This window comes from Neopsephotus bourkii, unplaced genomic scaffold (genome assembly GCF_033783945.1).
Source record: "Neopsephotus bourkii isolate Nb327-2 ecotype Australia unplaced genomic scaffold, CSIRO-AGI_Nbou_v1 NB_1060, whole genome shotgun sequence".
NCBI classification, from domain to species: domain Eukaryota; kingdom Metazoa; phylum Chordata; class Aves; order Psittaciformes; family Psittacidae; genus Neopsephotus; species Neopsephotus bourkii.
This window is the reverse complement of record NW_026901548.1, coordinates 345,393-361,593: the sequence shown is the minus strand read 5'-3', so window position 1 is coordinate 361,593 and position 16,201 is coordinate 345,393. Positions and strand designations below refer to the sequence as shown.

Below are 16,201 nucleotides of genomic sequence, written 5' to 3'. Positions count from 1 at the left end.
GTGGGAGCAGGAATGGCCGCCCCCAGCCCTGCGCCCCACGCGTGAGCCCACCCCATGCGGGACCCTGGGCAAAGGGGAGCCCGAGCAGCTCGAGTCAGGCTCTGCCCAGTTCCCTGGGAGCTGACCAGTGGCGATGCCCCCATCCCGCCAGCATCCCCATCATCCCCCCCACCGGCAGCCCTGGATCCTTACTGGGCCCCAGCATCCCCGCTGCAGCCGGGCAGCACCAGCATGCCCAGGACAGTGACGTTTATTTATTAGCTCCCCGTGCCCTGCACCGCGCACTCTGCTCAGCGGGGCAGCTGCCGGGGCTGGGTCCCCGTGTCCCTGTGCTCAGCCCCGGGCTGTGCCCTCCCCGCGGCCCCATCGAGCCCCCTATGCCTGCTCCCGGCTCTCGCTGGGTGCCAGCATCGCCGCCACGCTCCAGATCTTGGGTTTTGGGGGCTCATTGCCCTGCCCGGGGCCCGGCCCCCCCTCCTGCGCAGGGCCGGGGCCGGGGGGTGCTCCCGGGCCCCCCTCGCTCTCGCTGTCGTCGCCGTCCGAGGCCCCGCGCGGGGCCCAGCTCCCCTTGTTCTCCTTCTTGAGGCGCCGGCGGGCGTTGGCGAACCAGGTGGAGACCTGGGTGAGGCTCATCCTGCTCACCACGGCCAGCATCACCTTCTCGCCCTTGCTGGGGTACGGGTTCCGGGGGTGCCGCGCCAGCCACGCCTTCAGCGCCCCGGTGCTCTCCCGCGCCGCTGCCGCCTTCGCCCGCCCTGGCTCCGCCGGCAGCCCCAGCGGCCCCTCCATGGCCGGATGGACCTGGGGGCAGAGGGTGTCGGGGCAGGGCGGGGCTGGGGCCCCAAAGTGCCGGGGGGTGCAGGGGCCCAGGACAGCAGCTCCCCAGCCCCAACCACCCCGCACAGCCCCGGCCCAGTGCTGAGGGCGGAGGGGGGGTCCCACTTCCCAGTTACCCCCGAGCGGCGCTTACCAGGGGTGCCAGGAGGGTGAGGGGGGGTGCCAGGAGGCTGTAGCTGGCCAGCACGGGGCAGGGGCAGGGGAGCAGGGCTTGGGGGGGTCCCCGCAGGGCCCCCCATGGTCCCCCGCAGCCTCCCAGTTCTCGGCCTGGGCTCCCCTCGCCCCGAGGTGCTGCCATGGTGCAGGGAGAGGAGGCAGGGAGCGGCTCGGGGGTGTTTTATAGCTGCCGGGGTCTGCGGTGAGTGACAGCTGATTAGGGGGTATTAGCACCCACGGGAGCAGGCGCAGGGATCTGGGGCAGCCGGTACAACCCCCCCGGAGCCGCCTCCCCCCAGCCCTCACCGGCCAGGATGTGTCCGGAGGCCCCCAACACTGCATGGCCCCAGTGCAGCCCCCAGGGACGGGGTGCATGGGGCTCACGTGAGTCCCACAGACACCCACGGCCATGGGGACAGGCGGGACAGGGCACGCTGCGGTCCTGCTGCAGTGCCCAGGGCTGTGGTCAGCAGAGCCCAACGCTGCGGCAGGATGGGAACTTGTGCGTGGTGCTGGTGCTGCCCTGGAGCCCACAGCTCCTCTGTCCTGGTCGGGTCCTCAGCCGGCCCCAGTGCTGCCAGGAGCAAGGGGGCAGCACAGCCCCTCTGGGGGCCCTCTTCAGAGGGGGACACCCCGCGGTGCTCCTGCCTGCACGAGGGGGCAGCAGGCAGGGTGCAGGGGACAGGCAGGGCGCAGGCAGGGCAGCAGTGGGCAGGCAGGGGGCAGGCAGGGCGCAGGCAGGGCAGCAGTGGGCAGGCAGGGGACAGGCAGGGCGCAGGCAGGGCAGCTGTGGGCAGCTGTGCGAGGGGCCCTGGGAGCCTGCGACCCCCTGAGCCATCGGCTGCTGCCGCTGCGCCCCCCCGCTGAGAGCGGGATTATCCCACAGGTTGTATCCGTCATTAAATACCGATAATAACGCTCTCAGGATATTAAATATGTAACAAACCCGCTTAGCGCTGGCGGGACGGGAACGGGAAGGTCACCGGTGCTGCTGAGCCCTGCCACATCCCTGGCCTGCCTGCAGGCCTCTGCTGACAGCACAAGCTCCCAGGGCCGAGGTGCCAGGACCGAGGGGCCCCAAGCCCCCGCTGTGGCTTTGGCCGGAGCCCCAGCAGCGCCGGAGCTCCCCACGTGTGGCAGCCGGGAGCTCTGTCCCGTCCATCCCATCCCCACCTCAGCTGCTCCCGTGCTCTTGGCAGCCACAGCCATGGAAGCCCCCAGGCACCAAGGACGAGATCAGTCCTGGCCATGGCCCCACAGCGGCTCCGTAACCTTGTCCCCATGGGACTCCTCCATCCCTGATCAGCACCAGTGGCCGAGGATCCGATTTATTAGATAATGGGGCTGTAATCTAGGGAATGCTGCAGCGGCCCTTAACCCTGCTCGGCACAGCTGGAGGGGGGAGCCCGGCCAGGCAGGCACGGGGGCAGGCACAGCTGCCTCGCGCTGAACTTGGGTGGTTCTGGACCTTTTTCCCCTCTGCAGATAATCAGTTTAATGCAAGAGCACCCAACTAAAACTCCGAGATTAGCTGCTCTAATCACATGTAAACACTTGCAGACAATCCGCTCGGGGGAGGCCGCTGTAGGCCGGGGCAGTTACACGGGATTTAGGCTGTTTACCACTCGATTAATTCATGACTCCAGCCCCAAGCCCACCGCTGCAGCTGATGCCCGCCTCGCTTCCCACCGGTCAAGGTCACTCGGGCAGAGGAAGCCAACAGCCGAGTGCAGCCGCATGGGGCTGGCTCCAGCGCCAGGCTCAGGCTCCCCAGGGACAAGCAGCAGAGGCAGAGGAAGCCCCTGGCTCCTCAGGCAGACACAGGCACAGGTTTCAATCCCTTTTTATTCATAAGCATCTTCCCCCACTGCCACGTCCTGCTCTGGGTTCTTCCAGTCCAAAGCCCCACTGCTGCCTGCCTGCAGGCCGGAGAAGCCAAGGGAAGGCTGAGTACCCCACACGCAGGGAGTGCATGGCTGTGGCTACACAATCCTCCTGCAGCAGACCCTGGCCCATGCAAACATGATTCAGGAAGAGTTCCGAGCATCCACTGCACCAGGCAGAGCCCTGGCAGATGAGTGCTGCCCCGCGGCTGCGGAGCGGGTGCTGCTGTCGAGGCGCAGGAGCCTCGCGGGGCACAGCAGAGCTCAGGCATGGCCCCATGGCCCTGAAGCAATAAGGCAACTGCTGAGGAGGCTCCTGCCGGCACGGGGGGCCCTGGTGCTACTCTGTGAGCGTGATGACGTCGTAGTGGATCCCCTCCTGCAGCTGCTGCATCTGCTCGGCCGCTGCCTCGGCCGCGAACACCCCCTGCGCCTGGGCCATGGCCGCGTCAGCCACTGCTGCAAGGAGAGCGGTGAGAGCGGGGCTGCGCGGGGCCCTGCGCCCACAGGCAGGAGCCTGACCTGAGCACAGGGGACCCCGCGCTCGCTCCCAGCCAGCCCGGTTCACTGCGAACACATCAGGGAAGCTGCTGCACCTCCCAGCACCTCTGCCCCAGGGGAAGGGAGCTGCCGCTGCTCCGCAACTGGGCCAGCAGAGGTGAGGCACCGGGGCTCCCCCCCCCAGAACTGCAGGCACTCAGGGAATGAAGCAGCCGTGGGGCCTCACCTCCCCAGCCTGGGGGCCACGGCCACGGCACAGCCGCCCCATCAGCTACAGCAGAGGAGCAGCGCCTGCAGCAGGGCTGGGCTGGGCCCATGGCAGGGCAGCAGCTGCCAACGGGCACCACAAACCGCCCGGCAGGAGCAGCACCCCAAGACCTGGTGGGAGACAGAGCTGCCAGAGCTACAGCAGAGCTTGGCTCCGGGCTCCTACCTGAGACTGCCGAGTGTGCCGCTGCCTCCAGCTGCGCCTGCGTGACCAGCTGCTGCTCAGGAGACACTGGCATGTACTGGATCTGCAGGGAGGAGAGCACAGGAGGCTCCTGACTGAGCCACCAACACACACGCACCTTCTCTTTGCCACCCTCCCTCTCCAGCCCACCTGCAACAGGCACCAGGCCTGGCCCCTCACCTGCGGCTCCTGCAGGAACTGGCTGCCCTGCTCGTATTGGATGTGGGTGATCTGCCCGTCCTGGACCTGGAGACAAGAGCTGCCGTGAGGCTGTGTCAGGACCATCAGGTATCCATGCCCTCAAAAGAGCTGTAGCTTGAGCACAGTGAGCCACAGGAAGCAAGGAGGCCCAGCCCCACACATGCAGGCTCAGGAGCCCATCCACCACACCAAGGGAGCAGACAGCCTGAACCTTACCTGGATGTGATGACCCCCTGGGACAACAACATACTCGTGGGGAAGCAAATGCTGTACACTGTCCTGGGCAATGATGTACTGAACCTGCAAATACAGGGGTTCAGACCCAAAGAAATGTCACCACTGCCCAATGCCCCTCCCCGGCAAGGCTGGTTCTCCTCTGTTTCCTGTCCCCACCTCACCTCTCCCCACTCCAGCTGCACAGAAGCCCCCTCACCTGGTTGTCAGAGGTCACCAAGTGCTGCACTGTCTGTCCATCAGCAGTTGTGATCTCCTGGATGTACGCAGCCTCCTCCTGCAGGTCAGCAAGAGCCAGTGTCAGCGGGTTCTGGAGCAGGGAACCCCCTGAGCTCCTGGGCAGGAGGAGATGGGGCTCACCTGGCTTGTGAGGCTCTGCCCCTGCGTGACGATGATGTGCTCCTGCCCCAGAGCCTGCTGCAGCCGCTCGGGAGCCAGCATGGCCTGGCCGGACTGCAGAGCCGCTGCAACGCCAAGAGAGCTGCTGTGGGCAGTGCTGGGGCTGTGGGCAGTGCTGGGGCTGTGGGCACTGTTGGGGCTGTGGGCACTGCTGGGGCTGTGGGCACTGCTGGGGCTGTGGGCAGTGCCGGGGCTGTGGGCACTGCTGGCCCTGGGCCTGAGCAGCCCCTGCCCAGGGCCTGCCCCAGCCAGGAGCTGGATGCTCTCTGAGATCTGCTCACAGGTCAGAAGCTAAACCAAACTCTCCCAACATGAAGGGAACTAGAGCTCACTGCGGGCAGAACAAGCTCCACATCAGACCATGAACTGTGCTTCCCCTTTCAGCTGTGACCTGCTCAGAGCAGTGCTGCTCCCCCAACGCCCTGGGCGACTGAGATGTGCCTGCAGGAACCCCCAGACCCCAGTTCCACACAGAACCACTCTGCCAGCGCCTCACGGGAGAGCTCCCTGTGCCCAGCCCTGTCCCTGCACCGCCGGCACTCAACCAGCAGCAGGGGTCCCCTGGCCCTGACCCCTGGGCGAGGTGAATCCCCACGCCCTGCCCACAGGACACATCTTACTCTGCAGCGTGGCCAGCGTCTCCTCTTCGCTTTTCAGGATGATGGTCTGGGGGGCAGCAGCTGCAGGTGCCCCTGGCCTCTTCCCCTCTGAGCTGTGCAGACGCTGCATGTGGAACTTGAGGTGCCCGTTACGGTTGAACCTGCAGCAGAAAGGGTGAGGTGGAGCTTGCCACGAGCAGCCCAGGTTTGTGACTCTGCAGGGAGCCGGGCCACAGCCACCCCATCCTATGACATGGCCTGTCCCAGCTCCCAGAACGCTTCAGTCAGTGCTCAAGTACTGCATCTCCCCACGCAGCAGTTCCCCAAGATGAGGCTGGGCCCACCTGCAGCAGGAATGGTTCTCAAGGACAGGGTCCCCTCTAACAGAGGGATGCTCCCGGCAGCAGGATTGGGGCAGTCACTCTCTGCCTGTATCCCATCTCCTCTTGAGCCCTGGGGAGCTCATCTCTCAAAGCAGCAACAGCCTCCCAAGCTTCACCCACCTCTGCCCACAGACTGGGCAGGCAAAGGGCTTCTCGTTGGTGTGCGTCAGCATGTGCCTGCGCAGGTCCTTCTTGTTCTTGGAGGCGAAGCTGCAGTGGCTGCACTTGTGTGGCCGCAGGCTGGAGTGCTGAACCATGTGGCTCTGGGGGCAGGAGGACAAGTGCAGGGTCAGGAAGCCCCCTCTGCAAGGCTCCTGTTCCCAGGGCTGCTCTGTGCCAGGGAACCTACCCGAACCTCTGGCCAGAGGGCTGCAGTGAATGGACAGTCAGGACACTTGAAGGTGCTGGGCCCAATGTGGGCTCTCTTGTGACTCTCCATTTCTGCTCTCCCTGTGAACATGGCTGTGCAAATCTTGCATGAAAACTTTTTGGCTGTGGAAATCTTACACGAGAGCTTCTTGGCTGTGGAAACCTTGCACGAGAGCTTCTTGGCTGTGCTCTGGAGCCCAGGCCACTTGACCCTTGGGGATGAGCCTTCCTGGCCCTCGGAGGCTGGGGATAAGGACGAGTCCTTCTGGAGCTGGCTGCTGACACAGTGCACCAGGGGCCACTTGGCACCAGCCTCCTGGCGCTCCGCAGGCGAGGGGAAGGCAGCGACACCGCTGAGGGGCTGCAAGAGAAACACCGGGTCAGAGCTGCACCAGCGCGGCCTGCGCCAGACCCAGCGCAGCTCCTTACCTCTGTGTGCTGGAACTGGCTCTCTGCAGCGCCGGGCGACACCAGACAGGGGTTGCTACGGCCCTTCAGATCCTCCTCTGCCATCACAGCCTCGCTCACAACCACCGCCTCGGAGCTCTCCCCAGCACTCTCCTCCTCACTGCGAAGAGGATGGGGTCACCTCACCACTAAAGCCTCCTCATTCGAGGCCAGAATGCCTCCATCTGCCCGCAGCTAACCTGTACAGAGCTCCAGGAGCCTGAATCTCCTCACTGATGGGTGTGATGATGCTGTACTCTGCTGTCCCACCAAAGGGGATAGTGATCTGCTGCAGCTCCGAGCCATCCAGGGTCGCCTCCTCATAAGCCTCCTGCACCAGCGTCTCCCCAGGCTCCACCATGTGCAGTGTCAACAACTTCTGCTGCTGCTGCTGCTCCTTAGGGTCCGCCTGTTCCCCCTCCTCTGCCTGGGGCTCACAGGAGACTGGTGCCTCTCCAGAATCATCCTGCTTCACCACAGCCACCTGCAGGGCAGCAGCAGCCCAGGCTCTGTGAGACACCCCCTGAGCGGAACAGGCCTCCCCCTGCCACCCGGAGCCCTGCTCACCTGCAGCGAGCCCGTGGCCAGCTCTCGCTGAGTGCTCATGTTGAGCAGGAGATCCAGGGCAGTCTGCGTGGCCAGCTCTGCGGATCCGGGCACGTCTGCAGGGGCCGCAAGGGGGGGGTCAGGCACGCGCTCCCCCACCTCTCCCATTCCCATCCCCACCCCTACAGCCGCGCTCCTTCACCTTGTTCGTAGATGATGGTGGCCCCTCCCAGGGAATCCTGCGAGAGGATGGGGGGCTCTGCTCCTGGGAGGGCCTGGACCGTGTGGTAGGTGACGGGCACAGTAGGTTCCTGCATGAGAGGGTGAGCTGACAGCAGAGCCGGGGCCCTGAGCACCAGGAGCTGGGCCACGGGCAGCAGCACTCACCGGCGGACTGGCCTCTGGCTCAGCTGGGGCCTGGACCTGGCTGTGCTGCTGCTTCAGCTCCTCGATCTGCTGCAGGGTGAAGAAGGGGCGGCGGCGGCAGGGCGGATCCTCGGGGTGCATCTTTGCCCACTCCTCGAAGGACTCGGCGTGGCGGCACTGCACATGGAGCCGCAGGTTCTTCTTGTGCTTGGTGGTGAAGTGACAGAACTCACAAGCAAACGGCTTCCCCCCTGCAGGAGATGGGAGTCAAGCAGGGGGTCCCTGAAGGACGGAGGACAGGCTCTGACCACCTCCTGGAGAGCAGCAGACAGCAGGGCAGGGGACAGGCAGGCAGCTCCTCTCACCCGTGTGCTTGACAGCCATGTGGGACACCAGGAAGTCCTCCCGCAAGGTGGAGTACTTGCAGAAGCTGCACTTGTAGGGCTTGTCGTTCATGTGGGACAACTGGTGGTTCAGCAGGACCTTCTTGTCCTCGCAGACGTAGTCACAGAACTCACACTTGAACCTGCCAGGCCAAAGGCACCGGTCACACGAGCAGCAGGGACCTTCTGTCCTCCCCCGAGGGGAGCTGGGACACGGCTGGGCTCTGCCGGGGCGCCTGCAGGCTCTGCGGGCTCCTACCTGCGGTTGGCGATGGCCTGGATGTGTGTCAGGAGATGCATCTTGAACGTGTAGCGCTTCTTGAAGGACTTGCCACACTGCAGCGAAACAAAGCACAGCAGCGTCCACCTCCTGTCTGCCCTCACTGCTGCCACCCCCCAGGCGTGTGTCCTCCCCTCACCTTGTCACACATGTGTGGCTTCTCCGTGCTGTGTGTCTTCATGTGCTGGGTCAGCCTCTTCTGCATGGGGTAGATGCGGTTGCACACAGGGCACGGGAAGGAGTTCAGCTTTGGGGGCTGGAGGAGGAGCAGGAGGATGAGCTCACTGGGAGGGGCTCACCAGTCTCCTCACCCTCTCCCCACTGCAGGACTGGGCTGCCTTTCCTCAGGTGATCCAGAAACACTGCCTTCAACAAGGCACCAAGAAGCTGTGGAAGACCCAGGCATGCCTCTTCCCATGTACTGGTGTTGAGAGAGAAGCCAACAAGGAACTCAAGACTCACCGGATCTGCTCTTTTTTTCCTGAAACAGAAATAAAAAGCCCCGCTTTTGTCTCAGCCATATCCCAAGTCCAAGCTCCCTTGTACTCAGACACAAAAGCTCCCCGTTTTGGGAATGGCCAGAGGTCAGGAAAGGGGAGGACATGGCTGCCTCCCAGGGCAGGAGGAACAGGGCTACTGCAGCTCAGGTAGGCCGCAGGACAGTCTGCAGGCCTGCACATCTCTCACCTGTCCCGGCTGTGCACTGCCGAGTGCCGGATGACATCCTTCTTGTACACGCTCGTGTAACTGCACTCCTCGCACTTGTAAGGCTTGCTCCCCACATGGTTGAACATGTGTTCCTGTGGCAAGCAGAGGAGGGCCCCTGAGTCCCAGGGCTACCGCCCCCCTGGTGGGCACGGGAGTGGGACAGACATGCTCACCTTGAGGGAGGACCAGCGGCGGGCACGGTAGCTGCACTGCAGACACTTGAAGAGCTGTGGGTTGTTGGCCTCGTGCGAGTTGACATGGAAACGCAGATCATCGTGTGTAAGGAAGCGTGAGCCGCAGATCCGGCACAGGTACGGCCTCATCAGGGGCTTGGGTGACTTGTAGTAGTACCTGTGGAACAGGGCCAGGGCTCAGGGCTGCGGGAGCAAGCTGGGGCTGGACCGGCCCTGGGCAGAGGCCAGAGGGCCCAGCACCGCCTCGGCTCACACCCCTCACCTGTGCCCCATGTACTTGCGGTATTTCTTGCCCAGGAAGCGGCGGGAGGGCCGCCCGCGCCGCCTGGGGAGCACGTCTGCCTCCTCAGAGCTCAGGTTGGAGGAAGGGTCCTTGTTCTCTGAGTCGGACTGGCTGATGCTGGGCTCTGCCAGGCTCTCGCTGGCCCCGTTCTCCAGGCCAGAGGAAGTGGCTGCTTCCGAGTTCTGCAGCTCGCAGCTCGGTGTGCTCTGGGACGTCACCAAGGGCTCCGTGTCCCCTCCTGCTCGACAGAGCACAGCCCAGCTCCAGCACAAGCCTCCCTGGGCCAGTCCACCACGGGGCTGCTGCCTCTTTCCCGCTCACCTTCGGCCACATCCTGGGGCACATCCTCCAGGCGAGAACACTTGCGGGGTCTCCCCAGGCGGCGGCGCAGCCTCTCCTCACTGGACGTGGGGACGCTGCGGTGGAACTTGGGCTGCCACCCGCGGGGCTCATCCTCGGCTGGGTTGTAGTCACTGTCCTCTGGGGTAAGCGGCCCAAAACATGAGACAGACACTGGAAAAAGACTAAGCTACATAAGACGTGGGGGGACAAGTCCTACCTTCAGAGTCATCGATAGCACCAGCATCCACAATATCGTCATCTTCCTCCTCTTCTGGGATCTCCTCCTCCACAGCCTTCGGCACAGATTCCTCCTTTTGTGGACGTCCTTTCTTCAAAGCCAGAGCTGAACCCGCTGCCATAGAGAACAGAACAAAACCTCCTCAGCAGCCTGCATGGTGGAACAGATCCTTACAACCCTCCCCAAGAGCAGAGCCCATTTCCCTCTGCACCCAGCACGCACCTGGCTGGAAGTGCCGCTCTTTCATGTGGTTAATCAGTGTTTTCTTGGAGATGCTCTTGTACTGACACATCTTGCACTTGAATTGCTGCACCACCACCACCTCCATCATCTCTTCCAGGGTCTCCATGTCCGGCTGGTCCAGCTCCTCCTCACCATCCACCTCTTGGGCCTGATCTGGCTGTGCTGGCAGCTCCATCACTTCCAGCTGCTCAGAAGGGTCTGAAGGGCCAGGCTGGTCAAGGCATGTGGAGGTTGGTCCATCAGCAACAGCTTCTATTGCCAAGCTATTAGCCAGCGGAGAAGTGGCCATCTGGGACACAATGGGGGCACCTGAAATGCCAAGACTAGCTCAGCCAAGGAGAAGACCCTCATCTGTGTCCAAGGCTGCTCCCACGCCTGGGGCAAGGGCTGGACACCAGTTCAGTGACCACCTCCCAGCAGTCACTGCACCCCCAGGGACTCTGGCACAGGCACTGGAATACCCACCCCAGGGAGCAGCCTTACCATCGTCAGGGCCTTGCAGGATGAGGTACTGGGTAGTCTCTGCCCCACCCTCCTCTGCACTGGTCACAGCAATGCAGCCTGAGAGGAAGACGAGAGCAGGGTGGTAACTGCCAGGCAGAGGGGCTGTAGGGTCCGTGGGGCCGTCCCACGTTTGGACACAAGTGGGAAGCGGTGAGCAAGGTCTGGCTGCAGGGATGGGACCTGCCCTGGGCTGCTGGCACCGCAGCTGAAGGAGCAGCCAGACAGAGGGAGGGCTTGTCTGTCAGCAGCTGTAAGCTCCTTGTGAAACCCTCCAGCTACTGCAGCAGGGCAAGAAGAGAATCCCCACTGACAGGGGTGCATGATGACACATGGATGTACCTCCCCCTCCCCAGGCCTGGCAGAGAAACAGCTCCCTTCCCAGCACCCCAGGGTGAGAGCAGGCGGGGCTGCCACAGCTCCCACTCACTCTGGATGATGTCAGGCCCGATCGTGGACTCGATGATTTTGTCAATGGCAGAACCTAGGTCCGAGGAGGTGGATGCAGTGGAGTCTGACACGACAGTGGCTCCATCAGTGATGACGCTGGAATGTACCAGGACTTGTGGGGACTCTGACACCATGATGGACTGGCTCACGGTGGAGACACTGGAGACCAAGGTGGACTGGGCAACAGAAGATGAATCTGGCAGGTAAATCCGGGGAATGGCATCTGTGCTGGAGCTGCTCTCCGACACCTCTTCCTGGGGGAAAAGAAGAGGTGAGAAGGGCTCAGGTGAGAGGCCTCTGCCAGGCCAGGCTCCCAGGGAGCCACTGTATGCAAACAACACCAGCGCAGAGCTACTTGGAAAGGCATCAGCACACTCCCTGTGGCACTGCCAAGGACCCTGGCCCTCCGGGGCTGCTCTTGCTACTAAACCGGCTTCTCTCCCTCAGATCAGCAAGCAGACACGCCACCAGCAGCGTGACAACGCCTGCTGCTACCGGCTGAGCTACAGAGCTGCCTCCCGAAGCCTGGCCTGCCAGGAACGTCTAGAGAAACACAGAGGAGCCAGCACCGCAGCCACCCTCCCCTCCCGAGCCGAGGGCCGCCCCATCGGCTCCTACCAAGGAGACCTCGCTGCTGTCGGAGCTCTGCCCCACGCCGGTGTCGTCCGCTCGGGAGAGGGGTCCGGGGGCCGATGCGGTGTCGCTGCTGTCCGCTGACACGGCCTCCGAGGTGCCGACGCCCAGGCCGCTCTCGGAAGGCTCCTCCCGCGCCGCCTGCGGGGCCGCGTCGCTGCTGCTCTGCACCGCATTCTCCTCCATGCCCGCCCTGCCGAGGCTGCCTAGGCGCCGCCTGAGGAGGAGGCCGCCGCCATCAGCGCCGCGGCTGCCGCCAGAGCCCACGGGGGCCCGGGCCGGTGGGGCCGGGGCTGCCCCTCGGGGGAACCGCGGAGCAGCCCCATGCCCGGCGCGCCCGGTCCCGTCATGCCCCGCGGCGCCGCCCGGCCTCCGGCCGCCATCTTGTCGCGGGGTCCCCCCCGCCGCCTCCGCGCGCGCGCACACGGCGGGGCGGCCCCGGAGCGCCGGGGCGGGGAGCACCGACCGCGCGGCGCGGAAGGACCCGCGGCTGCCGCCCACCCGCCCGCCGCCCGCGCGCTCACCCTGCCCGCCGCGGCCCCGCTGCGCCTCCGCCGGAGCCGGCACCACGGCGGCCGCCATGCCCCCCCGCCCTCGCTCCGCGGAGGGGTACGGACACGCGGGCCTCGAGCCGGAACTACTTACCTCGCCCCGGGGCCCGGCCCCCGCCGCGTCCGAGGTGCTCGCCGCCGCGGGGACTTGCTCCTCGCTCCGGCCATCGCCGTCGCCTCCCGGTCCCGAGCGGTGAGCCCGCCGCGTGGGGGAGGCCTCGGCCCCCGCCGGGGAGGGCTACTTTCTCCGCGAAGGGATCACGGGCAAGGTGCTGTGGCTGTGCGTCATGGCGTCACGAAGCGGCGCCTGGGCCCTGAGCGTCGCCGTCGCGCCGGGTTCACGTGACGAGAAGGCGGAAGTGGTCGCGGCGGGCCGGGGCGCTCGGTCCTGCCGGGGGTGTTGCGGGGCTGACCCCCGCCACGGGCGGTGCCGGTCCCCGCTGTCCCGGCTCGGCCGCTCGTGGCACCTCCGAGCCGCACAAGCCGGGGGCTCCCAGCGCATAGCAGGGTTTGGCTTCGCCGGCACCTCCGGATGCTCCGGTGTCCCCGCAGGGATACGCTCCGGAGGCTGCTGGTGCCCCAGGTCCCGGTGCGGTGGCATGCCGTCCTCTCCGGACGAGTTCAGCTGTGGATGGAGAGCCCGGGTTCGGTTCTACCAGCCGCTGCTCTGCGCTGACATGTTTCACACACCCCTGGCTCCGGTGGCCCCTCGTCTCCCCGGTGTTTTCTTGGTCTTGCTGCACTGCTGAGGGCGTCTCCATCCCAGGTTTTCTCTGGGAGGGAGGCCGCTGTGTTGTGCCTGCGTTCATCCCCTTCAGCTCCTTTAACCTGCCCGAGGGGAGCCTGAGCTGAGCTCTTAGGCAGAAGCTCTTCCCTGTGAGGGTGCTGAGGCGCTGGCACAGGGTGCCCAGAGAAGCTGTGGCTGCCCCATCCCTGGCAGTGCTCAAGGCCAGGTTGGACACAGGGGCTTGGAGCAAGCTGCTCCAGTGGAAGGGGTCCCTGCCCGTGGCAGGGGCTGGAGCTGGAGGAGCTTTAAGCTTCCTTCCAACACAAACCAGGCTGGGATTCTATGGTTCTGAGGCTGAGGGTGAACCCCGCTGCTCGGCTCCTGAGGGGGGGCACATGCTGCTGAGGGGGGGCACATGCTGCAGTGCGGCTCTGTCCAGCGCCAGTCGGCGGCGGGCGGTTGTGTTGTCTCGCTGGCCATGACGGCCGGTGCTGATGCGGTGCCAGCTGCAGCGGGACAGACGGTGCCTCATCTGGCACAGCCTGTGAGTGCCGAGCAGGAACTGCTGCCAGGAACCTGAGCAGGGTGGCCTGGATCAGTGCTCGGTGTCGTTTGGCTGCGGTGCTTCGGGTCCTGGGTGAAGGCTGGGCTCAGCCCAGGGCTCCTGTGCCGGGCTTTGCAGGTCCCTGGTGTCAGCCTGCCTGTCCCCTCCTGCCCGGCGTGAGGCTGCCCGGAGGCGCCGTGGGCCTGTAGAGGCCGCAGGGGAGCTGCTGCTGAGCCGCTAGCATCCTTCGGTTCTTTTTGAAGCTAATAAAACAGATCCTTGACAGGTTTGTATCCGCATCCATCACGATGCTCCTGCTGCGGGTGCTGAGTCCCTGCCTGCAGCCACTGCTGCATCGCACCTGAGGCCCAGAGAGACCAAGGGGTTGGGGTTTGCTTCCTTCCCCCATTTCTCCATTTAAAGCCCCCCTGTGCAGCTCTGTGGTTGCTGTGGGGAAGTGGACCCGGGGAGGGTGCAGGGGGCTCCTGTGCCTGATGTCCCCTCTCTGTAGCCCCGTGGCGTGCATGGGAGGAGCCCGGTGCTGCCTGGGCCCCGCCGTGGGGCTGGCTCTGGGCTCGAGCTGCCCCTGTGCTCCCTGCTGGGGAAGCTCCGTGTTTCTGTCAGTCCAGGGTGTGGGTGGAGGCAGAAGTTACCTCCGAGGCAGGGCAAATGGGATGGGTTTGTGTTGGACTGCCCGGTCCCGCTCCTCTTCCTCCTGCCTGCAGTCAGCTGCTGTGAGACAGTGAGAGGTTTTCCCAGTGGACACTGGTTCCAGGGCAAAGCAGCCTGCCCTCTGGGAGTCACAGGGGCTCATGTGGACCCCCCGGTGCTGGCTCGACTGGTGGAAAATGGGCTTAAAGCCGCTGTTGGGCTGCAGATGCCCCGTGCCCTTTGTGCTGGAGGGCTGTACCCGCGGAGCTCTGCGGCCGTGGCTAACCTGCTATTTTTATAAATGCTGCATGCCTGAGCAGGGCGAGGGGATTTCCAGGCCCACGCTCCCAGCACGGGGAGCACAGCTCCCAGCAGGCTCCTCCGCTGCGCTCCAGGGCCTAAAATCACCCTGGGGGCAAAGAAAACACCATGAAATCTCAGCAAGAGGCTTAAGAGAATCCAAAAATGGACGTGGCTCGTGTTGGGTGCGTGTCCAAATACCTTTAGCAGGGGGAGCGCTGGGTTAAAGGCCTTTTGGGAACGGGCTGAGGAGACAGCACAAACCCTTGAGCCCGGAGAGTGAAGTGATAAGAGAGTGGTGGGGGTTGAAGCTGATTTCTAACAGGCACTGACAGGCTCTCTCCTGCCGTCCAGCCGGGATAAGGCGCTTGGGAGCAGCTACAGCCGGAGAAGCTGCTGCTTGGGGCAGGGTGGGAGTGACCCTGCTTGGGGTCCTGCTCTCGTGGTGCCCCTCAGGGCAGCCCCAGCAGCAGCTCCTGGCGCTGGCCGGGGCTCCCCCTGCTCCCACCACAGCTTCTCCATGAGCTAATGCCTTGGTCAGTGTCCCAGGATAGGTGGTGGCTGGTGCTAAGCGCGGTGCCCAGGGCAGAGCTCCCCCCAGCCCCCGGCACCCTGAGCCAGGGATCTGCACTGGTGGTTGTGTCATTGTGGTGTTTGTTCCCCCTTGTTTCCGTTTGTCTTTTAAACAAACCGCTGCTGGTGATGTTTGTGTAGCTGCAGAGCGCCCGGCTCCATCCCCGCGGCCCGCCTGTTTCTGTCCCACCTGGGAAGCAGGGTTGCATCAGCACATTTTGTAAAGGGTTGAGCAAAACCCTTGCTGCAGGAAATGGTTTTTCCTCCCAGCAGATTGCTTCACCCCCGGATCCTTCCCAGCAACGGTGGCTCCGGGGTCTCTCCCGGGGGATTGCTCTGAGCTGGGGGGCAGCAGCCGGGATGCTTCCCACTGGGCTCCAGGCACTCTGCTGTGTGCCCGGGGATGGCAGGGACACGGTGCCAGCCATTCCTGCTGGGATCTCTGCTTCCCAGGCCCCTGGTGGGGTAGCGCCCGTTTTCTGTGGCCAGCACTGCTGCGGCCAAGCCCGCAGCCTCAGCCCTAATGGCAGCCTTGCACTGGGGCAGGGCGCTCCAGCTGCTGCCAGGGCTCCAGGGAGCCTGTGACTGGGACACTTACACCCTCGCGGGGTCCCTGTGGCCGGGACACTTACACCCTCACGGGGTCCCTGTGGCCGGGACACTTACACCCTCTCGGGGTCCCTGTGGCCGGGACACTTACACCCTCGTGGGGTCCCTGTGGCCGGGACACTTACACCCTCACGGGGTCCCTGTGACCGGGACACTTACACCCTCACGGGGTCCCTGTGGCCGGGACACTTACACCCTCGCGGGGTCCCTGTGGCCGGGACACTTACACCCTCGTGGGGTCCCCTCAGCACAGGCAGCTCATGGCCCTGGCAGTGCCCCGGCAGTGTCCCATGGCCTCCTGGGCAGCTGTGTCCCACACCCAGGCTGGGCCGATGCTGCGCTGTGCCCTGTGCTGCCCCCCGTGTGCCTTGCCTCGGGTCAGAGCCGTGGCTGCTGTTCCCACAGGGCTCAGGACCATCAATGGCCTCTCCAGGATGTGTGTGGAGCTGCCGAATGCAAACAGTCGTGGCTGCGGCCCCTCCTTGCCAGCCAGGAGTGCTGCTGCTGCTGCTGCTGCTGCTGCTGCTGCTGCTGGTTGTTTTCTTTCCCCTTCTGGAGGGATCCTGTGGCTTCCTTCCCAGAGCTCGGAGCCACGGTCCAAGGCCGCTGGCTCCCACCC

The 16,201-nt window shown here is 64.8% G+C and overlaps 2 protein-coding genes across 8 annotated transcripts; both read right to left on the bottom strand.

Annotated features, from left to right (window-relative positions):
• Nucleotides 1-375: 375 nt before the first annotated feature.
• Nucleotides 376-789, bottom strand: LOC133216512 (iroquois-class homeodomain protein IRX-2-like). The gene has a single exon (XM_061361272.1). It carries the CDS (start codon nucleotides 787-789, stop codon nucleotides 376-378), a length of 414 nt encoding a protein of 137 aa, XP_061217256.1.
• Nucleotides 790-3,190: 2,401 nt separating this feature from the next.
• On the bottom strand, nucleotides 3,191-12,502 carry ZNF335 (zinc finger protein 335). Of its 7 annotated transcripts, none has more exons than XM_061361337.1 (28): nucleotides 12,273-12,502; nucleotides 11,613-11,844; nucleotides 10,975-11,248; nucleotides 10,527-10,604; nucleotides 10,023-10,352; nucleotides 9,780-9,938; nucleotides 9,542-9,700; nucleotides 9,200-9,458; nucleotides 8,917-9,094; nucleotides 8,723-8,835; nucleotides 8,498-8,516; nucleotides 8,175-8,291; nucleotides 8,015-8,091; nucleotides 7,738-7,898; nucleotides 7,394-7,623; nucleotides 7,209-7,281; nucleotides 7,028-7,122; nucleotides 6,661-6,944; nucleotides 6,443-6,581; nucleotides 5,994-6,374; nucleotides 5,765-5,907; nucleotides 5,283-5,422; nucleotides 4,624-4,727; nucleotides 4,463-4,540; nucleotides 4,246-4,329; nucleotides 4,009-4,074; nucleotides 3,811-3,892; nucleotides 3,191-3,335 (listed from the first exon to the last, which is right to left on the bottom strand). In XM_061361337.1, exons 1-28 carry the CDS (start codon nucleotides 12,344-12,346, stop codon nucleotides 3,217-3,219), a joined length of 4,248 nt encoding a protein of 1,415 aa, XP_061217321.1. In that variant the 5' UTR covers nucleotides 12,347-12,502; the 3' UTR covers nucleotides 3,191-3,216. The 7 variants fall into 7 exon arrangements, with proteins under 7 accessions (XP_061217321.1, XP_061217319.1, XP_061217317.1 ...); XM_061361335.1 differs by having other exon boundaries at nucleotides 7,209-7,317; nucleotides 9,215-9,458; XM_061361333.1 differs by having other exon boundaries at nucleotides 7,209-7,317; nucleotides 12,273-12,501.
• Nucleotides 12,503-16,201: the final 3,699 nt, after the last annotated feature.

What these genes read in the sequence shown, in the direction of transcription:
- LOC133216512 (XM_061361272.1), bottom strand. Translation starts at nt 789, where the DNA reads ATGGAGGGGCCGCTGGGGCTGCCGGCGGAGCCAGGGCGGGCGAAGGCG.
- ZNF335 (XM_061361333.1), bottom strand. Translation starts at nt 12,346, where the DNA reads ATGGCCGGAGCGAGGAGCAAGTCCCCGCGGCGGCGAGCACCTCGGACG. An exon ending in CCTGCAAGGCCCTGACGATG is followed by an intron (nt 10,353 to 10,526) that starts GTAAGGCTGCTC and finishes TTGGCATTTCAG; the next exon opens with GTGCCCCCATTGTGTCCCAG. An exon ending in AGCCAGAGGCCAGTCCGCCG is followed by an intron (nt 7,318 to 7,393) that starts GTGAGTGCTGCT and finishes CCTCTCATGCAG; the next exon opens with GAACCTACTGTGCCCGTCAC.